Raw genomic sequence first — 25,518 nt, forward strand, 5'->3', positions numbered from 1 at the left:
ATACATACCTCTACGCACAGAATGTCATTGAAATAAAACATTGTTTTTTATAGTAAATTTATATAACATTCGATTTATACACATAACAATAAGCAGGCCGGGCCGCAGCGATATTGGCCTGTAAGCTTCATCTCGGTCTCCAAATCCGCAAAGCTCGCTGGTACTAAATGCTGATCTTGCCGTTATTAATTATCTTGATTCTTGAAGATTATCAGAACAGCACGTTACGTAATCGCATACATAGACGGAACGAACGTCAACAAAGTAGGTGTAGACACTGCAAGTCTTTAGGTATTAAACGAATTACGCTTCGTATTAATAGATGAGTAATATTTAAATGAACATATAATATTCTCTAACATAAATACAAGATTACAATTAATTGACATCAAAAGTCATTGACGTACAGAAGTCATATTATACATTTTTATAATGACGCAAAATTGATACCAGCATAATGAAAATCAATCCCAATCAGTAAAACGAGTCTTTAAACTTTTTTTCATTTTAAGCGGGTTTTGAAGGGACAAGTTACTTAAATTCGATTGTAATCGTATTGTTTTAGGATAATTTACTGCTGTTTTCGACCGTTACGACCCGTAAATAACAACAACTCACATTTAAAATTTGACTCGAGCTCGACGTGATTATATTTATTTACCCTATTTTATGAAATACAATTTATCTACTGGTATACATTTTCGTATGCGTATATGATGAAATGTCTATAATAATGTCAAAAACGAGCTACGACGAAGTACACGTCTGCTTCGATCCAAGGCCAGCGGCCATCTGACTCGAAGTAGAGTTTTGAGTGATGTCGTCAATGTATGGAAATTATACGAAAGTTTACATTTGGGATTGAATTTCTGTGTTGTATTTGTGAGTAAAAATATAAGTAGATAATAATTTGGTAGTTTAGTTATCTAGCCTTCAAAATCCCACAACAACTCAATTACTGTCAAAGACAAAACTGTAATGCGTCTTGCTCAAACGGAACTCCATATTTAGATTTTTGGACACTTTTAGTGTCGATTTGTAGAGAATTACAGCAAATAAAAAATATTATGGCGTGAAGAGCCGGTACACGGCTTCTTCGTGAACAGATTTACGTATAATTTAATGCAGTTATTAATCATTCATTGAACAAATTGATTGCACAAAGTGAGGTCTAAATCGAAAACGTCATATACCGTCCCCTTAACAGGGTTTTTAGTCTAGTGTTAAACATTTTGTCATCTGGTTCGGCTTTGATAGCATTAGGGATATTATTAAAAATTTGTATACATTTGTACTGCGGTCCTTTTTTATACATAGCTAAGGTAGATCTTGGCACTAACAGCTTATTTCTATATTGGCTTCTAGTTTTATACGTATCGATTTTCGGTGGGAATAGTTCTGTATGTTGTCTGACAAAAAGTGCAGCCTCCATTATGTATATTGAGGGTAGTGTCAACAGCTTATATTTGATAAAAAGAGGCCGGCAGCTGTTAGGAATGTGTACATTCGCTAAGATTCGTATACACTTTTTCTGTAAAATGAATATTTCTTTGGCGTCTGTGCTATCACTCCAGAGAAGTACGCCATATCGGAGGCCAGAATAAATATATGCAAAATATACCGATAAAGCCGACTCAAAATCCGTGTTTGTTTTTAATATGCCAAGAGCGTAAATAAATCTGACTATTTTTGTTTTAAGACCTTGGACGTGCGCTTTCCAGTTTAGCCCTGAATCTATAGTTATACCCAATAGTTTGAAATCATTAACCTCTTCTATTGTATTGTTATTTATTTGTAGTTCTAGTTCTAATGGTCTTTTCTGTGTCGGTTTAAATTGAATGATTTTTGTTTTCTGTAGGTTTATGTCTAAATTATGCTCGGCAAGCCATTTTTTGACAGTGTGTAAGAGGGTCGAAAGTTTTAGGTTGGCTTCGGTACTGTCCGTAGCGTTAAATAGCAAAGAGACGTCGTCTGCAAATATGACACATTTTGTACTTTTATCTAAAACTTTAGGCAGATCGTTGATGTACGCTAAGAATAGGGTGCAGGCTAAAATACTGCCTTGAGGGAGGGAGCAAGTGGTCTGACGTAGTTGAGAGTTTGCGCTCGTAATCTCACGGCTCTGATGGTCGTAATAATCTATTTGGACGTATTGTTTCCGATTCTGTAAGTATGATTGAAACCATTTGTGGGCCATGCCGCGTACTCCCAGGCCGTAGAGTTTAGCTAGTAAGATCTCATGGGATACTTTGTCGTATGCCTTAGTCATGTCTAAGAGTAGCCCTATACTATATTGTTTTATATTTAAGTTCTCTAAAATATGTGTTATATATTTGTATACTGCTAAAGCTGTTGAATGGCATTTTCGAAATCCGTGTTGATTTGGGTCTAAGATATTATATTTTTCGAGAAAGTTATACAATCGATTTGCCATAGTTTTTTCAAAAAATTTTGACACAGATGGTAGCAGAGCAATAGGTCGGTATTGATTAGGATTATTTGCAGTACCGCCTGGTTTTAAGATTGGTTTAATTTTAGCTATTTTGAGTAGTTCTGGGAAAGCGCCTTCGTTAAACGATTGGTTTATCAGTCTAGTCAATGGGGCTGCTAGTTCAACATCGCATTTTTTTATTAAGGCGGGTGGAAGTTCATCAATACCATAACTTTTTTTATTTTTTAACTTACGTATCAATTTAATTATTTCGTCTTCATTGACTGGACTAATATAGATTGATTATCTTTCTCCTAAAAGTTATATTCTTAACCTCCAGAATTGCTCTCCAATTAAATGTTACTATTTATTTATTTATAAAGGAAGTGATGAATACATAAATATGTATATACATTAAATATTTTTGTCGCCGTTGGAATTAATGGAATAGTCGACGCTGAAAATATGCTAGTACCTCACCTCATTTGAAGTAAGACATTGTAACACCTCATTTTAGAAAATGAGGTACTCATACAAACTCATTTTAAATTGATGTCCTACCCATCACTAGTAGAGAGGTCCAGTAGACACAACAGAACTGCTCAAGCAGAGGTTCAACTACATCTTCTACACGGGCGGCACCAACGTGGGCAAGATCGTGAACGCCGCCGCCGCCAAGTACCTCACGCCCGTCACGCTCGAGTTGGGCGGCAAGAGGTAACTTATCGTATATTGTAAGTGGTAGAGCGGTCCAGCAGAGACAACAGAGCTGCTCAAGCAGAGGTTCGACTACATCTTCTACACGGGCGGCACCAACGTCGGCAAGATCGTGAACGCCGCCGCCGCCAAGTACCTCACGCCCGTCACGCTCGAGTTGGGTGGCAAGAGGTAACTTATCGTATATTGCAAGTGGTAGAGAGGTCCAGTAGACACAACAGAACTGCTCAAGCAGAGGTTCGACTACATCTTCTACACGGGCGGCACCAACGTCGGCAAGATCGTGAACGCCGCCGCCGCCAAGTACCTCACGCCCGTCACGCTCGAGTTGGGCGGCAAGAGGTAACTTATCGTATATTGTAAGTAGTAGAGAGGTCCAGTAGACACAACAGAACTGCTCAAGCAGAGGTTCGACTACATCTTCTACACGGGCGGCACCAACGTGGGCAAGATCGTGAACGCCGCCGCCGCCAAGTACCTCACGCCCGTCACGCTCGAGTTGGGCGGCAAGAGGTTATAGACAGTTACACTTAACGATTATTGTACAGTCACCATACCGGATTGTTACGCCATTTAGGGTCCTATCTAAATTGGTTGTTCCATACTTACGCTATGAATGGCCAATTTAGCTAGAACCCTAGGCGTAACAATCACGGAGCGTGACTGTATGTTGTTTGTAGCGCTCTACAACAGAAGAACTGCAAGTTTTTCACACCCGTCGCTCGAACCTAGCACATATTTTAAAAGGAAATATTTCCTTAAACCTTAATATTGTTGATTTTCTTAAGTATTGGAATGTGACGCGTCCCAAAAAAGAAGTTTAAACTGTCAAAAAGACAATTATAGTTAGACATCATTTATAAAAACTATATGACTTCTCTCAAGAAAAAAATTCTGCTTGCATATACATTATCCAATGCTGAATGACAAATAGACCCGGGGTTAAGCGGTTAAACCGTTAACTCAGTGTCAAATTGTACTGGTAACCATGGTAACTCCAGGTTACACGAGTTAACCCCGGGTTAGTGGAATGGTGCAAGTGGCGCTAAGAAGCAATTACGTTAAACTGACAGTTTACCCGAATGTGTTGTTTTCCTAATAACCGGCAATTTGCATCCTTAATAGTCCTATAACGAGTTAGTGTATATTTTTAACTGACTTGACAAAAGGAGGCGGGTTTTTGTTCATCAGGGGATATGTTCTATGTATAAATTGGACGTATAATTTATTATTGCATACATGAATAAATGATTGCATGATTGATGATAATAAGAGGCGATTCGCCGCCAGGTTAATTCTCCCCGAAGCCACAGAATAAATAATAGTACTAGGTACAGAAGATTCACTCTCTAACAAAACGCGTCTATTACGACAGATATGACCGCTAGGTGGCGCAAGCGCGAGCAGGCGTGCGTTGCCGCACACGGAACGGACGCCGCGACCCCGGGTTTGATGTGGAATCCAATTGTTTGTTATTTTATCCCACAAGTCATTCGGCATATCATAATTATTAATTACTATGTAACATTTTTAGTTTTTTTTTCTTCTACAGCCCAGTGTACATCGACAGCACAGCGAACCTAGAGGTGACCACGAAGCGTATCCTCTGGGGCAAGTTCATCAACTCTGGCCAGACATGCATCGCGCCAGACTACGTACTGTGCACCAAGGAAATCCAGGACAAATTCGTGGCTGAAGCCAAGAAAGTGTTGAAGGAGTGGTACGGAGAAGACCCGCAGAAGTCGCCGGATCTATGCAGGATCGTGAACAGCAGGCATTTCAGGTAACATAATATTTAAAACTTTCGCGTTGTAGCTGCACAAATTTCTGTTTTGACATTTTTCTGGGACATAGTTAGCCGCGACCACGACCAGTGAAACCTGTGTCGAAACGTCGGTAAATAAAAGTAAAATAAATTTCGCGATACCCGTCTATTTCAGGTAATATTTTTTTGAATAATCTCTAGCCGCCCAGACGTCAAAACTTGCCAATACAAATGCAATTTTGATTTCTGAAAATAAAGACTCAAATTAGAATAGCACGGGATACCTTTTTAGAGAGGCTAGAGCAGTGGTTCCTAAACTGATATTTTACGGGGGTAATAAGCTAACCTAATATAACAATACAACAAACGTACACGTTTTATTTTTTTATTACCATTGGGACGAGGGGTAAAATCAGGTTCCCTAGTTAGTCATAGGGGTGACCGGACTGAAAAGGTTAGGAACCACTGGGCTAGAGGATAGGTTAGTTTTGTAAATGTTCAGTAATCAGTACATATTTTGTTTTTTTTTTGTCCTGTAATGTTTATACATATTCTTAATGGTTTTGTATAGTACGTACCTATGTTTTCATCGTCAATTGTTCTTCTACTTACACGTGTCTGACAGGTTCACGTCGCAGCATAATCATGTAATTATGAATTTCACCGACCTTGCTACTTAGTACTGCTTACAAATTACAGTACCTACAATAATTTTATTGTTTAGGTACGATTCAAGTTATATGTTTTATTGACTGTAACTGTTTTAAATAATAAAAGAAAAAGTGGAAAAAGAAACGTGCGCATTCTACGATTCCTTCCTTTTGTTTATACGCCTTTAGGGAGGCGCAGAGCGCCATCTACTGTAAGTTTTTGAGCACTAGCACAGAATAAATAATAATACTAGGTAAATAAGGTTCACTCTCTAACAAAACGCGTCTATTACGAGAGATATGTGCGCAAGGCGTCCGTTCCGTAACGGTGCGCGGCCAATACGGCAATTACTACTCCTAGACACCAAAACTGGTGTAGGCCGCGTGTACTTGTAGCGACGCGACGAAATTGCGGAGTGAGCCACGCCTGGCTCTAGTCAGACTTCTATCCTCCTAAGGCCCAGGTCCTAACTACAGTACCTATTCAGTTCGATGTAATTTAAACCATGTTTGGAACAGAGTCGCTTTTGTTTTGTTACGTTCAATATTCTGTAACGTTAAGGGGGAAGTACGTCCCTGTTGGTAGGGGAGGTAAAAGAAGTACTACCAACTCGTTAACAAATTAAGTATTTATTTGAATAAAAAAAACTAAGTTTTGAATAGGGTCGTGGGTGGTCAAGGCCCGTCTAAATTTGCACCCGAGATCCGGTACTGCCCTGGCTGGTCGAGGGTCCGCAGCAGGTGGGTGTCACTCGACAGCGCTGAAGAGGAGCAGGGGCGACGGCGGGCGAACGGCTATGGCTCCAACCCTGCCGTCGAGGTGGTGATGGTGTTTGTCGGCCGACGGTCTTGAATTTAAAATGTTCCGACGCACCCTGTGGATTTCCAGATGTCTTAGTAAGGTGTTCCTGCTCGCTCTGCTTTTGTGAACACCCTGTGATGATGATGATGGGACCATGGGGAAGCCGGTGCACCATAAGCAGAAAGCGTGTTTGTGTTCACAAGCAGAGCGGAGTTACAAAAACGAAGGAAAAGCACAGAGTAAAGAAAGAAAGAAGAACAAAGAACAAAGAAGTGAATTTAAATAAGTAGGAGGGTACGTACACATACTTACTCGTACCCGCCACTACGAGAACAAAGGAAATTGCTAGTTCATTCTGGAGCTAAAAGCATTTAGCAAAAGATGGAATAGAACGTAAGATTAAATTTAGGTTTTGCGATTAATATGAATCGAATAACAAACTACTTTAACACTAAAGCTACTTATTCTAATGAAACGTTCAACACTTTGCACTTACCAATACGTGGGTGCGGGAATCGCAATATGCGAAAACGTCGCTGAGCAAATTTATAAATTAATAAGGTGTCCGCGCACACCTCAATTAAATTAAAAAGGTTAAAATTCGTACGGCGCGCGAGACGACACGGATAGGCTCCGTGTGCGCGGCGGTACGTGCGTATGCAAAGGTGGCTGGCGCGGACTCACGGCTCCGCGGACAGCGGCGGGAGGGCTGCGCTCGCGCAACCGGCTTCTAGATCTTTCCATGACGTCAGCCAATAGGCCGGTCGCGAGTACAGTCGGTACGAATAAAGTGTGAACGTCCGAGTATACATGCAATACCTAATATAATTTGATTATAACTATACATCAAAATGTTTATTTAGTCTTACTTTACTATAGTAAAGTAGAATAAGACAATTTATGTGAATATAAAATTCATTAATAAAAGTGTATAAATAAATAATTAGTAAAATTTAAAATAATAATTAATTAAGATTAAAATGTAAAATAATAATTCATGCCGTAATAATTTATAATCGATTATAAATAAGTTAATTCGTTAAAATTATATTAGTTTAAGGTGTAAAAATAAAATAATTAAAGCTTATAATTAAAATATGTACGTGCAACGTTACAATTCAAACAACGCAAAATCAACTCTATTTCCTACAACTTAGGTTCAAATTTCAGTGGAATATTTTGGAGTTATTCTAGTTCGTTGGTTGAATGGACAGGTATAAAAGACCCTCCCACCTCCGGACCCTAACCAATGAACCATACTTTAAAATACCTAATAGCACCAATGAATATGGGAAAAGGCTCTGGTCAATATACCTACCTAATATCCTGATAAAGCAAAGAGTACACTTAAGAAAGCACTGATTAACATGAATTAATAAGATGATTAGTAAGAATAACTATGAATTAGTAAGATATAACTAGTGTTAACACGTAAGCACTAACTGTAACAAAACAATATAAGTTTACATATAATTAAGGCTAAGCTTAGTTTAAATAATCTCCAAATATAGAGATCGTAACTGAGATTGTACAACTAACCTGTTGTTTGAAAATAAACAGTTTTTTTTTTATGTAGTTTCGTTATATTGCAGCCGCCTCCAAGCCCTAGTCGACGCCATCAAAGACAAGGTAGCCATCGGCGGTAGTTACGACGCCCAGGAGCGGTTCATCGCGCCCACCATCCTCACCAACGTGACGGGAACCGACAAGATCATGGAAGACGAGATCTTCGGCCCCATCCTGCCCATCCTGCCCGTGCAGAACGCTTATGAAGCCATCAAGTTCATCAATGAGAGGTACATACTAGCTTTGCCACAGAATAAATAATAGTACTAACCAGGGATGTTGCGGATGCCGATATTTTGACATCCGCGGACGCGGATGCGGATGCGGATTTTTAAAGGCTCACATCCGCGCATGCGGATGCGGATGCGGATGTCAAGATAGTACCATAAAAAACGTCAAATATTACATTTTAGTAATTTTTATTTCAAAAAACCGGCCAAGTGCGAGTCGGACTCGCGTTCCAAGGGTTTCGTACATTAAGTCCCACTCACGCTTGACTGCTCATTTCTAATAGGTTTTTTTGGTTAATGACTAAATTACCTAGCAGTCTAGCACTTACGCCGATGCAAGACGTTCCTGTACCGACCTGTTCCACATCCGCATCCGCATTAAATCCGCATCGATTTGATGCGGATGCGGATGTTGAAAATAATGCGGAAGTTCCGCGGTTGCGGATGCGGATATTCGCAACATCCCTGGTACTAAGTACAGAAGAATCACTCTCTAACAAAACGCGTCTGTTATGATCAGCACAGATATGGCCGCTAGTTGGCGACAGCGCCACGCGCGGCTTATGGCTTTCCCCAAAATTGGGGCCGAACGGATGTACTTTTAGCTGCCTGTAGCAAAGCGACGAAATCGCGGAGTGAGACACGCCTGGTTTTGCGAACAAATGCGGCGCTTCAAACATGTATTCTATTTTCAATGAGTAAGACTTATATTTGATTGTCATGTTGAACTGTCAGATTTGATAAGGGACAAAGATAGACTAGTCGTGTGGATCAAGCTTCATGTGATGTGGGTGAAGTTCATTTGTTTTTTGGGGTTTCTTTTGTTTTCTGATCGGACTTTCCGTTGTACACAGTTCTTGTAATTAAACGTAATGTTTTAGAAAAGGATTGAAAGGAGTAACAAATTGTTAAAATATGATAAATATTGTTACAATAACTGAGTATAATTACCGTTTTGGGATACATTACGTCCAATTATTTTAACAATACGCGTGTCTTCGTTTTAAGTGGATTACTCATCTCAGAAATTTGTTTTGAGGTTTCCATTAAGATAACTCCATATAATGGGCTTCCAAACGTATCAGAAACATTACAATTTTCAAGCCATTACTATACTTGGTCAAGCAGATCTTGTCAGTAGAAAAAGGCGGCAAATTTGAAAAATGTAGGCGCGAAGGGATATCGTCCCATAGAAAATTTGAATTTCGCGCCTTTTTTTACTGACAAGATTTGGTTGACCAGCTATATAAAGGAATTCATCGGATACCATTTTCAAAGTACGTCACGCGAGTTTCGTACAGTTGGCGACAAAAGTAGCTACGGAACATAACAAGCTAAAATATTACCCGAGTCTTCTCTTGATATTAAAATCGCGTGCGTCTCATATTATATGCGCGTTCATGGTATAAATAAATACATTGTATATGCAGATTTTATGTAAATGCGCCTTGGTATTTTTTTCATATCTTTGTTTTTTTTTGTACTTACATAAGTTACATATGTAGCAAATATGTACATTGAGTACTGATTGGCATAATAGCTACTTTTGTCTTTGACATTGTATCATTGAATCTGATTATTCATGGAGGAAGGCCGATTTTATCATAGTCATTGTTTTAAATTGTCGCCTCGAGTCCGGATGTATGACGGCTGCAATTGATTTCCATACTTATTAATACGTATGGCTCTGTCATAGGCACGAGTACAGCCGACTATAGCCTCGTGCCGCCCACCATACAAAATTATAGCCAAGGAAGTTAGAATCTAGTTGTATTTTAAAAGGTTGAATTTCATGTTCAAAAAATTTACGAGACAAATGAAATGGTACTTTGTTTTGAATGAAGGTTGACATTCCATCGTAGTTCGTAGCTGAGTGTACAACCTAATGTACATTGGGCGGCACGAGGATAGAGTCTGCTATAGTCTCTATCGGTTTGCAAGTTTAGGTGTTTATAGCTAAAAACTCAAATCCCTTATCATTCACATGGAGTTAAGTTTGCAACTTTAGCTGAAATTAAAAAATACCACGAATAATTGCTGATCATTTGTGGTGACCGTACACAAAATGTTTAGATGTAGGTATAGGTGGATTATTTAAAATGAAAAAAATGTGACATAAAGTCAAAAACTCAACGAATAATATAGAAGCACATTACCATGCAGTGGTAAAACATCATCGCTATCACTACATAGTATAAAACAAAGTCGCTTTCCTGTCTGTCTGTCTGTATGCTTAGATCTTTAAAACTACGAACGGATTTTGATGCGGTTTTTTTTAATAGATAGAGTGATTCAAGAGGAAGATTTATATATAATTTGTTAACCCGTGCGAATCCGGGGCGGGTCGCTAGTAATACATAAATAGTAAACTATGTCAGTTACTTTTAAACTGGAGTAACGATACGAATAATTTGTTTGTTGGCTTGACTATATAATGTAGGGTACTCTTTCGTACTGATTAGGTTAGACATGATGATCCAAGTTTGGAATGTTTTAGAGTAATTTAGAATTTCTCAAATCGTATTCATAATACCAATTAAATTAACAAGTATGTATAGAATTTGTCGGAAATGTTGGAAATGCAGACAAAAATTTGGAAAAGTCACTGCAAAAATACCTTTAAAATATTTCGTAAACCTTGAGCCCCTTGAGCAATATTAGGTACTTAGAAATGTCATCATCATCTTATACGTCGCTACGGCTTAATGCTGGGTCTCATGTCGAGAGGGTTATTTCCACAACCATAACTTGTTATCCTGGTTACTGTTTCACCACTGTAACAATTGTCACCTGGCAATGACAATTCGTACATTTCTGGTTCAACAAGTATATTGACGCGACATACTCGTACTGACCTTATACCTCGGCCAGACTATGCTCCTCGCGCTGCTGCGATGTTGCCCGGTCCGGCCACACTGCCCTACTCGAGCGATTAATCGTCCGAAAACCGACAAAATAGGGAGCGGTGGGCCACACTTAACTACGTCTCTGCCTACTTCCCTTGCCACTCGTCAACCCGGAAATGTACAGAAAATTGTCAGTGTCAGTTGTCAATGGTTAGCGCAGTGAAATAGGCACCTGATTACAGAATCATGAACCATGTGCAGTGGCGGATTTGCCTGAAGGCCGAGTAGGCCCGGGCCTAGGGCGGCCAGATATTTGGGGCGGCAGTCTATATGAGGGTGCCACAGACAAGACATCCTCTAGACTGAGAATAGTAGCGCTACCCCCTCTGCCACAAATATACGGTAGTTTTACTCCATTTTCGAGTCAAAGTGTCTTTGTGTGACGTCCGTGTCTTTGAACGGACCAATCACGGCACGGGACTCGCTCACCTCGTCCCCCGCACCCTAGTATTTTTGGCAGCATCGGTTTCATGAAATAATTGTTCTACACTCCGTCTAGAGGATTCCTAGTCTATGGAGGGTGCTGAGAAAAGGGCTGCTAGTGCTTACTACAGGGCCTGGGGCTTAGGGCGGCTAAGTCTGTAAATCCGCCACTGACCATGTGTTACGTTTTCTTGTGTTGTCATCGTGTGTTCATCGCCGGTTCCAGGGAGCACCCCCTAGTGCTTTACGTGTTCAGCACGGAAGGCAACATTCAGAAGTTGTTCAGGGAGCAGACCCGCTCGGGCAGTCTGGCCTACAACGACACGATCATGTTTTACGGCGGTAAGAACTGGCTCGGCGGGAACTCGTGAAGTAGATGATAGAAGGCCTTTTTTAATTCAATAGTGTAAACTCGCTTTTTGGTAGACATATCGTAGACAACTGAACAGAGACATGCAAAAAACAGCTGATTTGTCGACTGAAAGTCGCAAACCTCTTGTTTCCTTGGGTTTAAGAGGTTTACGACTTTAACCCATGATTAGTAATAAAAATATCTATTATATTTTTATTACTTCTTTATTATAACACGATTAGTATACTCATATTATAATATTTATACAGTGCCACGTGTTATGTAGCAATCTGCTTGTATAACGTTGGTTTTTAAGAATACGAGTATATGCAATAGCACAACAAAATATAGGCAACCGTAAATGCCATGTTGAAATGATACTGCTACATATTTTACAACGAATACTGTTTTATTTTCAGTTGCCTGTGACTACATCTTCCGTAAAACTAGCTCAATATTCCTAACATTCTTTAAAATGAAATACAATAGCAAAAAGGCCTTTTATACCTATTTCATTAGATTTTCATGCCGTATTTTTGAATGCCAGTATAGGTAATGGCCAGATTTGCTTGTCCATATCTATAATAATAACGGTGGAGGCATAGAGAAATATAGTAAGACAAGAGTGCTCACTCCATACATCAGTTAGACTATTAATTTCAGTGTCTACATCTAGCATCGAGTAGCGAAACTATCAGTACTGTTACTTGACAATAGATGTAGCAGTACTGATAGTTCCGCTACTCGATGCTAGATGCTAATAGTGTTTTTGGTACTAAAACTGATGTATGGAGTGAGCAATCTATGTTTTTTTTTCTCTATGGTGGAGGCTAGGCTCGCACATTCCTGCTAATATAGTGGTGTAGGTTCTCTAGGTTGTGGTTCATGTTTTAGGTGGTGGTGCAATGCAATATATTGTTTGTACTTGACGGCTGAATTTTTAAGTGTGATTTTCTACCTTATTGTAATAAAAATAAAGTAATTATTACAAGCAGCATACGATTAGGCGGCGTGTTTAAAATATTGTATTGAATTTTATTTGTGTTAAGGTAGAAAACATGGCTTTAAAACATTTGTCAAGCATATAGGTACTTCTTTGAAATACCTGTAAGTGTATTTTACTGTTATAGTTTAAAAGTCACATTAACCTTGTACGAGTTTGGTTGATGTTACATTTTAATTAAATTTAAACGCTAGTTTATAAGTATATTGTATAAACTGACAGCTAGATATTTTCTGTATAATTAATACGTAGTCAAATAATTCTTATGAATAGAGTAGAACTAAACATATGACCTAGTACGCTACTTAATAACAATTGTATGTAAATATAACATTATCTTCTGCTTAGCATACCAGCCACACCAGAAATGTGCTTTAGAGAGTGGATGATAAACGCTTCCAATCAAAAAAATAACATTGTACACTAAACGTTTCATTTTTTTACTCCTATTAAATTAATTATTTTAGTCATTCTACTCTCTAACGCGATGAGGTTAAAAACTACACAATCTTAATACAGAGGTTACCTTTTCTTGTAAGATCAAAACAATAGAATAGATTCATGCTATCATAGCAAAACACTGGGCTATAACCGCGAAAATCGAAGTTCGCAAATTGCGGGCATCTTTCTCTGTCATTCTATTTACGCCTTCATAAAAAAAAGAAAAAGAAAAAAGAAAAAGAAAGAAAGTAAAAGAGAAAGATCCCCGCCATTTGCGAATTTCGGTTTTCGCGTTAGGCCCCCTGATTAGTGTTTTGTGTGCTATCAAACATTTTGGTCCGTGACGTTTGATAACGCAAAACTTGTCAACTGTAGAAAGTTTCAAAAATTCTGCACTATTATACTTTTATTATGTGACCAAGCAATCCTCGCTCATCGAGGCTATATCGAATTAGCATACAATCAAAATTCAATTGTAAATTTAAACAATCAAAGTCGTTTTTTGTCTGATAAAGGCCTCTGGGAGTTGGCTTAAAAGCCTGATATCCGTACATTTATCTGAAGAGGCGCCCTCTGTGTTAAGCAAGTAAGTTTTCAACCTCGCCCGACACGGTGGCAGCGCATGACTCCTCCTTTGCTTGCTAGAGAGAAGCCCCTGACGATGTACGTGTTCAGCAAGGATAAGGCTCTGGTGTCCACCATAGTGGACAGCACCAGCTGCGGCGGCATGTGCGTCAACGACACGCTCATGCACATGGGAGGTTTGGAACTTGCACCTTATTCAATGTGTGGCAATGTCAATGGGTTTTGTTAAAATGGAAAGTGTTGAAAACCTAATTTTTTTTTAGATAGATAAGGTTTCAATCAATGAATGAATTATAATCTTCATTTCAGACAACTATTGGCTCACAGATAAATACCATACTTTTTGAAATCTGTTTTAATCACGTTTTAATAACAGATAGAAAAACTTCGGGGTGTAAATGTTTTTTAAAATTCAATTTAACCCTAGTTTTTAATTTTAAATAAAGAGTTTTATTTTAAAACTAATAATCGTCCTGAGTAAATTTATTTTCTTTCTTTATCTATTGCTATTAGAAGTAGTCGCTTATATTATGTAGGTTGTGGGTACCTACATGATTATTTTGTACATGTATTACCTGAAGTCACTAACAAATTGCATGCTAAGCACAACCATAGGCAAAGGAATACTAAGACGCGCATAGTACCTGTAGAAATTGACTAGATGGCGTTGTACGTCACCGTCCGTTTTGTCGTAATTTAACTATCAAAATTGCGCCGCTTTGTGCCTCTTATTATTTCTGGGCTTATGGCATAATGGCACAACTGTAACTTGCTTTAAATTTACACAGAACTTTAGCTATATTATTGACCACAGAACATGGATTGAAACACTTCAACAGTATGAAAACCGCGCATCGATAGTTCATATCTTCAATGACGTTACGAGAGCAATCTATGTATGGAATTTTTTTTTGTTTCCTATCGACGCGATGTCTTCAGCAAATAGTATTTTAGACCTCTCGAATTTGATGGGTTCATCATTAATTATAATCCAAGGATTTTATATTGCACGAAATAGCTTTTATTTTATATCGACCGAGCTGTGTTAGGTGCCTGACACCTACACTCCGAGTAATTAAAAGATGCACGAATTGTGAGCATTTGCTGCGTCCAGTTCAATATATGGTTTGTGGTATTAACAATGAAATCTAAAATCTTTAATTAGTGCCACTCGCACCATTCCAGTAACCCGGGGTTAACCGGTTGGACCTGGAGTTACCGTGATTACCAGTACAATTTGACATTGGGTTAACGGTTCAACCGCTTAACCTCGGGTTAGTGGAATGATGCAAGTGGGCCTTAGCCGGTTAAACGTTAAACTGAAATTGACTCCAGTTTTCGTGTGCTTTCAATCCATAATATATCTTAACTCGTGTATAATAAGGGTGAATTTGCAGTTGAGACGCTGCCCTTCGGCGGCGTAGGCTACAGCGGCGTGGGCGCGTACCACGGCAAGGCCACGTTCGACACGTTCACGCACAAGAAGAGCTGCCTCATCAAGAACTTCTCACCCATCGGAGAGAAGCTCGCTTCGTGAGTATATTTTTATAGAACCAAAATATCAAGAATATTACATATTATCCCATAGATGGATGTCTCTTCTCGCGTTGAGGATCGGACTACAAGTGTGCCTTCAAAAAGCCAGCAACCCTACAGGTATCACATACGCGTTGCCGACTCCTTAAGGGTAACATTCCATTTCTGACCGCAGCTGCACTACTGGTACTGAACGCGTCGCTGTTACTGTCAATATCCATAGTAAAATGAACAGTAGTGCAGCTGCGGTTGGAAATGGACTGTCACCTTAACACATTCACTGCCAGACAAAAAACGGCGCACTACCCGAGAAACCGGTCGTCTATAGCTGCGTATAAAACAACCCGCCCAGCGGGTTGTCCGGCATCTGAGCAAAGTTCACGAGCGCTCACCAGGTGGGTTCCTGGCAGTGAATGATGTGTTAAAAACCTGTACACTCCCTTCTGAAGAACCGCATACAATAGGGTATTTCCCCTACTAGTCAAGTCAGTTTCTTTTTTAGAACTGTCAAAACGATTTGGATGAATAATATTGAATTTATATGAAACATTATACATCGTGACGTCACGGTCAACTCGCCTACTTTTTATATTTCTATCCGATTTATTAAATAGGAGTTGTGCTTAAAAATTGCTATGTTTTTCTAATAATTATCTGGTGCTTTATTTCATGTATGGTGTGAATTAATGTATTTTAAACACAGGAAAATACCCTATAATCGCATCCCTCCTGATATAATACGTGAAATAGGCTACATGACTAATTTTTTTTTATGGTATCAATCGATCGGGTTTGTTTTTAGGATCAAATGTCTATATGGGACCCATTGAATTAAAGTAACACAAAAGTCAGAAATTGTAGTCAAAGTCCGACAGTCGCACTTCACTCGCGAAACGCCCTATACAAAACGTGACGTCATCGCCCACGTTGTAGTATGGACAAAACAAGAAAATTGCGTTTTTGTCGGTGAAATATTGCGTTTATGTATATAGTCGCTATACAATATTTTTTTGGTGAAATGTAAGGAATGGTACCCTTACTTTTATCGTTTTTGGAAGTTAAAAAAAACTTAAATTTTGAAACTTTCAGGTCCTGTATTTTTGTAATTTTTCAATATTTTATTTTATTATCCACATTATTGTGATAAATTGCTCGTTTGCTATCTATTTTACTAGATTTTGTTATAAAATTCAACATGTGTCAACATCCCTATTGTAGCCGCCGTGCAGGTCAGGAGCTCGACGACTCAAATAAAACTCTTCAATTCTTAGTGAACTGATATAATTTTCCAAGGTACTGGTTTACAAGGGTTCTTGCCAAAACGGTTAAATGTAGAAGTGGTGTAGTTATTGTATGAAGGCTGATGAGAGAGTGATTTGCATAATTTCAATAGTACAAAAGGTGGTTTAAATTTAGGTGCCTCTAATTGGCCGCGATACAAAGTATGTGGAGCGCTCCTATTGGTGCTTAAGAAAAAGCTTCCGAATACTAGCCGAGCCCGACGGCCGCGTTTAGCTACTGCATTAGGAATATAGGTATTGAGATTTTATACAAATATAAAGGTTGCGTTCGCAACACCTATTGAAATAAAATGGTAATAATGTTCCAGCGGGCGCTACCCGCCGTACACCGAGGGCAAGCTGAACTTCATCACGGCGCTCATGCGCAAGCGGCACGGGCCCTCGCTCGCCGCGCTGCCCTACCTGCTGTGCGTCGCGCTCGGCGCCGGCCTTACCTACGGCATCGTGGCCTGGAACAAGGTAAAGAAGTAAAGGTTACCGTACCTACCCTCACAAGCGAACTGTTAGTGTAAGGCCTGAGTGGACGCTCGAAGCGGAGCGTTCGGCGGGGCGTGCAGCGTGGCGTCGGGCTCTCAAGTGATTTGAGCAGCGTGTACTAAGGCCGCTACTATACGATTGCATTTGTTTAACATGTACACCGCACGCCCCGCCCCGCTGCACGCCCAACTCGAGCGTCCGGCGGGGCGTGCAGCGTGGCGTCGGGCTCACAAGTGATTTGAGCAGCGTGCACTAAGGCCGCTCCTATACGCTTGCATTTGTTTAACATGCATGCCGCACGCGCCGCCCCGCTGTACGCCCAACTCGAGCGTCCACTCAGGCCTTACACTTACACTTAGCGTTAGCTTGAGTTGGGCGTGCAGCGGGGCGGGGTGCGCGGCGTGCATGTTAAACAAATGCAAACGTATAGGAGCGGCCTTAGTGCACGCTGCTCAAATTACTCCTGACCCCGACGCCACGCTGCACGCCCCGCCGAACGCTCCGAGCGTCTACTCAGGCCTTACACTTATTGTAATAGAGAGATAAAGTCTAAGAAATATATACATGCCCCTAGTTTCACAGCCGAACCAAATGGCACTGTACTGACTTTGACTTCTCTTTCGATCACCCTTTTTGGTCGCAGAGCTCACGCCGCTTTTAGTTATACTTCCGTGGCCCAGCAAAACTCAATGCCATGTATCTCCTTCGTTGGGCAACTGTGCTAATATTTGTTGCGCGTTTCATTTGAGCCGGTATACCCCACCCTAAAGTGATATAGCTAGTTCAATACCAGTTATGCTCGTTTGCCACCGTCTATTTAAATCTGTCCTGTCAATAATCAATTTTATATAAATCGAATTTGTTCCATTTCTTGTGCTATTACATTCAATGAATGATACTACAAATGATTAAATGTTGACAGACGTTGTTCAATTGATAAAATTGATAATACGACAGACGATTAAATGTTGTTGAAGGATAACGTTTGTAATTACAATCTATACATTGTATAGATCCTCTATGTTGAGCAATAAAGTGTTAAAATATATTGCTTTTATGTAAAAAATAAGAAAGCACATTTATTATGTATATTCGCTTATTTTTAGTATTATTGGGTAGGTTTAACGAAACATATTTTCAATTCGCTTACTTACGTTACAAAAACATACAAAAAAACTTTTAAACATATGGCTCTAATCCAGCGGTCGGCAACCCGCGGCCCGTGAACCTGTCACTTGCGGCCCGCGAGCCTCCCTGGCAATTTTATATGTAATATTGACAAACGACAATGTCTGATAAAGTCATAAATATTAACAAAGTGCGGCCCGCGTCAACTTCGTTAACTACTATGTGGCCCTTGGTTGCCGACCGCTGCTCTAATCGATTTTTTGTGATAAATTCTTGCTAGTTTTATTTATCTATTGTTGGTAAGAATACTTAACTTTCACGCAAAATGTAGTCAACTAAAGTTGTAAGACAATCTTGTTATTGTTTTAAATTGGCCAATAACTTGTGTATATTACAATAAATATTATAAAAGTAAACCTTTTGTTTTATTATTACGTCAGCCGCGAAAGCTTAAGCCACTGGTTCGATTCCAGCCCATTGACATTCCTGCTTATTACGGCAGGACCATACCATGATACTTCTACTTAATAGATTACCTATATTAAGATTTGGTCAAATTAACTTTGTGATTTACACAAGGAAGTATTAGATCAAGCATGCCAATACTAAATCAAACAAGGCGTATCTTATCGACATATGATTGTTCGGTACAATGATTATCAAGGCATAACTAGTTTTTAATATACAAAAAAAGATAGCACGAAAGTTAGAAAAAAAATCTAGCGTGGAGTTGCCATTCGCACAAATACAGTACCCGATATTTGGTACCACTTTAAAGATGTATTTAAATCATTAGAACGATCGTTAATTATAAATATTTTTAAATTTATTGACTCGTAGCTTACGGTCACATTTAAAAATAAATAAATAAATAAAATAAAATCACTTTATTTCAGACAATAAGTCCATATAAAATTAAAATTGCTATAATATATATATATATAAATATTAAACTTAAACTAAGAGTTGCTTCAGTCGCCATATGACTAGTCTTATATTTATTTAATTTATACTAATTTTTAAATGTGGGTACCTGCCTAAAATGTAGGTAATTTAAGTAAGAAAATCTGTAAAACGTAAATTACACGACCTTTTATTTATCATCGAAACATTTGAATTCGAGTACAGGCCGTGACGCAAGCCCATGTGTAAATGATGCCAAATGTATACCTGCATACCTTGTAGTTATATGCTTCTATGGAACAGACAACAAATGTCTCAATATAGAACACAAAGTAGCAGTTCCATGGAATTCATGGAAAGATCTCAGCCAGAGCTGAATCTTTTCGAAGAAAAGGTATAGAAGCACATGTAGAATAACTAGTATAAGGCTCATAATTTGCGCCCCTGGATTTGCTATGCTGCTAATACAATCACTAGGTATAGTAGGGAAATAGACCTACTTCTCGCCGCACACGCGGCAAACTCGAAAACGCTATCTGCCTCTCTGTATGCAAGAGCGATAGAGAGGCGGATAACGATTAATTATCGATGTTGGCGGTAGGCGGTAGGTAGTTCGTGGGGGACTATAACTTGTTAACCATTATATATGTTTGCTCCCGCTACGGTGACAAACACGCGGCTGGCAAGCGATGCTGCATATAACCGCTAGTGAACCGCCTCTTGAATAAAAATAATTTATTTCTGTTTTTTTTTTCAGGCTGTGTCTGAGGAGCTGTAGGCGGGTGGACTCTAAACAGACTCAAGGAACAAAGTACCAGGGATATTTGTGATAATATTGTTTTATAAGAAATTTTATATCTTTACTATTAACTATTTTAAATAATGAAACTATATAAGTTTGCAGGCATTCCGCTCAACTGTTGCATTTATACTTATGTGTTTATTTTTGTTATGTATTGTTTACTTTATTTGGGTATACAGACGTAATAATGTGATCACCAATCTGCAAGAAAGGAATTAAGGTTATTATAAACCTGTAATACTACGTGACATCATCGCTGTGTGACGAAGACGAAACCCCTTAAAAAAAGATTTAAAAAAACCGGCCAAGTGCGAGTCGGACTCGCGCACGGAGGGTTCCGCACCATCAACAAAAAATAGAGCAAAACAAGCAAAAAAACGGTCACCCATCCAAGTACTGACCCCGCCCGACGTTGCTTAACTTCGGTCAAAAATCACGTTTGTTGTATGGGAGCCCCACTTAAATCTTTATTTTATTCTGTTTTTAGTATTTGTTGTTATAGCGGCAACAGAAATACATCATCTGTGAAAATTTCAACTGTCTAGCTATCACTGTTCGTGAGATACAGCCTGGTGACGGACGGACGGACGGACGGACGGACAGCGGAGTCTTAGTAATAGGGTCCCGTTTTTACCCTTTGGGTACGGAACCCTAAAAAACATGTAATACAAGCAAAACTCTTTCTAAGAAATAAAGTTGAAAAGAGGCTTCCGCTCTTAATCACGGGAGATTCGAACGATGAATCGGTAATCGTATCGTTACGTGCGTACGCCCGACGACTTAAGTACCATTACCACCGAACGAGCGGAGTCGAGGCGCATTTCACATTAGTACGGCCGCAAGCCGGTCGGCTCCTCGCGGACGCGGACGGCTTCGGTCGGACTCTATCGCTTCTACCATACATAATGTATAAGCACATTAAAAATGCGCTCCGGCGCGGCCCGATTCGTACATTTGCGGTGGGAATCGTACATTAGGCCCTTCTTGACTTGTCGATACAGTGCATAAGGGCTCATTTATACGGTGCGAGAACTCGTATGCGAGTTTCATTTCATTACATTGCGTCATTTGATCGGTCGGCTGAATTGATGTAACCTCAATGGTCCGCAATGTAACTAAAATCGTATACGAGTTCGCGCGCCGTCTAAAAAAGCCCAAACATACGTATTTCTTCCTGATTGAATCAGGTTGCAGTACTCCAGGTACTCCTTATTGCCAAGTCAGGAAAGAGCCAGAACTATTGTATTTATTACCACGCTTGCCATCTGCTACAATACTTAATATTTTTTATATTAATATTTGGGCACAAATTTTCTAACTTACTAGGTTGATACTTATCTAATTTACGAGTAATATACCTATAAAGTGTTATATAATTTTTGTTCTAAATCTAAGTCACTATTCCCCTAGGGAAGTTACTTTAATGTACAAAAATTAATATATATTTTTTTGTTAAAGGTGATGGTTTTTGAAGATTTGTGTTGCCTACCTTTGAAATAAATATTTCTTGCAATTGTGAAGTTTAGAAGCGATGTACCTACGCGTAATAGCTCATTAAGAGGTTAGAATTTAACTGAGTGATTTTCGTTGGGAAGTGTAGGGTGCTCAAAATAAGTTAGGTACCTTTTTAAAAATTCAATTGAGAAAAAAAGTCCATAAACAGTTTTATTTTTAGCTCCTTGCGCGGGCGTGGCTGACATAAAAGGGTTATCCCACTAGTTACCACCAAGTTCTTACCAGTGGTAACTACTGGGATTTTTTTTCCCACCTTTTACCACTGGTAACTACTGGGAAAAATAATTCCCAGTAATTACCACCAGCTCGGTTTGGTGGTAACTAGTGGGAATTTTTATTCCCAGTAGTTACCACCAAAATTTTGTTAGAGTTAATACTAATAAATACAGTATAAAAAAATAAAAAATAAATATAGAGTGATTTAATAAATCATTAAGTCGATTAGTGTTTTAGTAAACTGCCTTAAAAGTGACGAAAAAATATTGAAACAGTTTAACCGGTACTAGTACAAAAACTATAATATATGCAAGGATAAATTAAATAATCCATTTAGATTATTTTTAAGTGATTTTATTCGGTAATTCAAAATCACTCTATATTTATACTATACTAATTTATACTGTTTTTATTAGTATTTAACTCTAACCAAATTTTGGTGGTAACTACTGGGAATCATTTTTCCCAGTAGTTACTAGTGGTAAGAACTTGGTGGTAACTAGTGGGAATAACCCACATAAAACATTCTTCCCTCTCGCACTTACATACTTTAGCCTTAGGAAGAAACGAGTGCTACATGTGAGACATATACGATTTCTCCTACTCTTTTAGTAAGATATAGGCATGACAATAGAAAGGCTGTGTATGGTTTTATTGGTTGTATAAATTACGTTGGAAGGTCATTTGAAATTTGAAGAACTACAAATTGTTAGATAAAGATAAAAGATAGTTTATTCAAGTAGGCATATTACAATGCGCTTATGAACGTCCAATAAAGCTACACCGGCTCCAACCCTACACCTCTACCTCCAGAAGATTTAAATCCCCATGAAATATATTTATACCATCATAATAGTTTGATAAAATATTTTTAATCCATTAAACCATACGTAACACTTGTACAAACTATAACGATGGTAAGTACCTGTAAAATATTTGTTATTTAAGTTTATAACCATTTTATAACAGCAAATAGCTCCACCTAAAGGAATGTACCATATGGGAGAAATAAGACATCATTAAAGTGCCTTAACAGTGAAATTGACTTCGTATTATTTTTATTCTATTCCCCAAGTTCCCTTTCTATTATTCATTATTTAGCAAATAAATAAATAATTCTTATTTATATGATGGAGAACGATTCGATAAACCTCGTTATCGCTATGTTTAAAACTTAGTTATAAAAATACCCGTCTGTTTGTACAGGGTGTAAATTTAGCGTTCTTCACATGGAATTATGCTAATTCTAAAAATACTGATGATGGATAGAACATACGTAGGTATGTAAAACACGAAGTTTAAAAGCTATCGATGATCTTTATAAAAACTGAAAAAAAGCATTTAAATCCAAAAACAGACTGACAGTTTAATAATTTTACTTCAGTTTCGAAGGTACATAGACGTTAAAAATATGTTTACACTTACTACTACACCTTACTCCTTTGTAATAAGGCGAAAAATGTAAACATATTATCTTTTTCTACTCCAGCACTTAAATGTGTCAATTAAATGACTGACAGTGATATCTAAAGCAATGTCATTTGAATGATTTGTCTATAGGCTCATAAGATGACTGCTTTCATTTACAATAATAACTCTTTTTTTTTTTAAATAATAACTCAATTTTTTTTAAATAATAACTCTTTTTTTTAATAATAACTCTTTTTTTTTGCTGCAGCTGTCATAGAAAAAGTAATGTATGCAACAGCTCATAATTGGTTCTTAAAATTCAAGGGTCTTTTTTTACAAAACTCGACTACGTCTCGTTTTGTAACTTCGACCCTTGAATTTTAAGAACCCTTATTATATCACTGTTGCATAAACTACTATTGACGTCGACTGTACATGAAATGTGACTTTATTTATTAACTAACTTTTTTCTTTTCATCACTACAAATATTTAAAAAAAGTAAATCTGAATGTGATTCTGGAATTTCTGGATCGTGTGAAACTGTCTTTCTACAATTTTTTTGATAGCTGCGTACAACGGAATTTAAAAATAAAACAAAATGTCAAATGGTGCGGTCATCAATTTTAATATCATTATGGCAACTCAGTGCGCTTATGTCATAGGAAGAAATAAAGAGAGAATTATTCTCATGGAATAAAAGTGCTTTATTCACAAGTTATTGGTTGGAGTAGACATTTAAGGTTGGTTTTTTGTTATTTACTATTACTTTGTCAATATTTGTTTAAAAAAAATAAGGTCTAAATTAAACTCGTTCATTTTTACATATCGCAACACTCATTGTACGAACGAAAGTGCTTGTGATGAGCAAAGACGATTAGTAGTGTCGATAAGCCAATATTCTGCAGAAATTAGCCAGAATCTTCAGGTATCTACAAATATAATAAATAACCACCCTCGCATGTGAGGGTACTATGTGGTGGTGCTGTTCTTCTTCCGCTAGTTCAGGTGCTTATTCACAATTGAGGGCTTGTCTTACTACTCCCTACCCATAATCCTATACGGCGGCCATATTTATAAGTCACGAAAGGCGTTGACGCTCACTTGTAATTATTTGCGTTGCATTGTTTTACAGGACCGATGGCTGCGATACGCAAAAAATTAGTGATCGTAGGTGACGGTGCTTGCGGTAAAACATGCCTGCTGATCGTGTTCAGCAAGGACCAGTTCCCGGAAGTGTACGTGCCTACCGTGTTCGAAAACTACGTCGCCGACATCGAGGTTGATGGCAAACAAGTGGAACTGGCGCTGTGGGATACGGCCGGACAGGAGGACTACGACCGGCTGCGGCCGCTGTCCTACCCCGACACTGACGTGATCCTCATGTGCTTCTCGGTGGACTCGCCCGACTCGCTCGAGAACATCCCCGAGAAGTGGACGCCCGAGGTGAAGCACTTCTGCCCCAATGTGCCCATCATCCTGGTGGGCAACAAGAAGGACTTGCGCAACGACCCGGCCACGATCAACGAGCTCCGCAAGATGAAGCAGGAGCCCGTGAAGCCGCAGGAGGGCCGCGCCATGGCCGAGAAGATCAACGCGTTCGCCTACCTCGAGTGCTCGGCCAAGAGCAAGGAGGGCGTGCGCGAGGTGTTCGAGACGGCCACCCGCGCCGCGCTACAGGTTAAGAAGAAGAAGAAGACTAGGTGTTCTCTGCTGTAATTGTGCCGTTGTTGGGAGACTCTGATTTATGAATGGTTCGCATACTGCCTGAACACTTACGTTTGAAACGACCGGGCTGCAGCCGCGCCGCGGGCTCCGCCTGCCGGCGCCGAGTTTCGCCGCTGCACGCACATCCACTCAGTATTCGTGTGGCTACACTTTCACAATTGGTACTTGTATATTTTATAGATTATCTGTAAAGATTAAGCATAAATGCCTTAACAAATGTAGTCGGGGACGAAAGTGGGCCCCCTGTCTATGGGCCCATGGAATTTTTGTGCTATTCTGTCAGTTATATAATCAAGTAGCATTTCTTCCTGAATAGATTATTCCTCGCGCCCGCCCATCTCAATGAGACTTATTTAGTTTCATATTTTGTATTTTAATTTTTCAATAAAATAGTGATGTATAATGTGTAGGATGTTTGTTTGTTTGACTCGGGCGCCCTGACGCAGCCAAGTGCCTGTCAGCCGATGCGTCTCCGAGACGTCCAATCAATCTGATTCTTCTCGTGTAGGGCAGTTTTTTTGTAATCTATTTGTTTGTGTGAAATCTTAACTTCTGTATGATCACATCGCATGCTAATATAATTTATTAGTAATAAACGAACCCCATGTTTTAACAATTCTTTTCTAGACTCTT

The 25,518-nt window shown here is 39.0% G+C and overlaps 2 protein-coding genes across 4 annotated transcripts in view; both read left to right on the plus strand.

Annotated features, from left to right (window-relative positions):
- Positions 1 to 20,106, plus strand: part of LOC134655125 (aldehyde dehydrogenase, dimeric NADP-preferring) — a 57,135-nt gene extending 37,029 nt beyond the window's left edge. The window contains exons 6-11 of the mRNA XM_063510585.1: positions 4,701 to 4,931; positions 7,958 to 8,161; positions 11,717 to 11,832; positions 15,269 to 15,404; positions 17,017 to 17,167; positions 19,974 to 20,106. Coding sequence (XP_063366655.1) covers positions 4,701 to 4,931; positions 7,958 to 8,161; positions 11,717 to 11,832; positions 15,269 to 15,404; positions 17,017 to 17,167; positions 19,974 to 19,994 — 859 coding nt within the window. The 3' untranslated portion in view covers positions 19,995 to 20,106. The remainder of the gene's footprint in view (positions 1 to 4,700; positions 4,932 to 7,957; positions 8,162 to 11,716; positions 11,833 to 15,268; positions 15,405 to 17,016; positions 17,168 to 19,973) is intronic.
- Positions 20,107 to 23,780: 3,674 nt separating this feature from the next.
- LOC134655016 (ras-like GTP-binding protein Rho1) lies at positions 23,781 to 25,501 on the plus strand. Of its 3 annotated transcripts, none has more exons than XM_063510477.1 (2): positions 23,781 to 23,900; positions 24,293 to 25,501. In XM_063510477.1, the coding sequence occupies exon 2, from the start codon at positions 24,298 to 24,300 to the stop codon at positions 24,874 to 24,876; it is 579 nt and encodes a 192-aa protein (XP_063366547.1). In that variant the 5' UTR covers positions 23,781 to 23,900; positions 24,293 to 24,297; the 3' UTR covers positions 24,877 to 25,501. The 3 variants fall into 3 exon arrangements, with proteins under 3 accessions (XP_063366547.1, XP_063366546.1, XP_063366545.1); XM_063510476.1 differs by lacking the exon at positions 23,781 to 23,900 and adding an exon at positions 23,972 to 24,085; XM_063510475.1 differs by lacking the exon at positions 23,781 to 23,900 and adding an exon at positions 24,001 to 24,165.
- The last annotated feature ends 17 nt before the right edge of the window (positions 25,502 to 25,518 follow it).

The sequence above is a fragment of the Cydia amplana genome, chromosome 16 (genome assembly GCF_948474715.1).
Source record: "Cydia amplana chromosome 16, ilCydAmpl1.1, whole genome shotgun sequence".
In the NCBI taxonomy this organism is placed as follows: Eukaryota; Metazoa; Arthropoda; class Insecta; order Lepidoptera; family Tortricidae; genus Cydia; species Cydia amplana.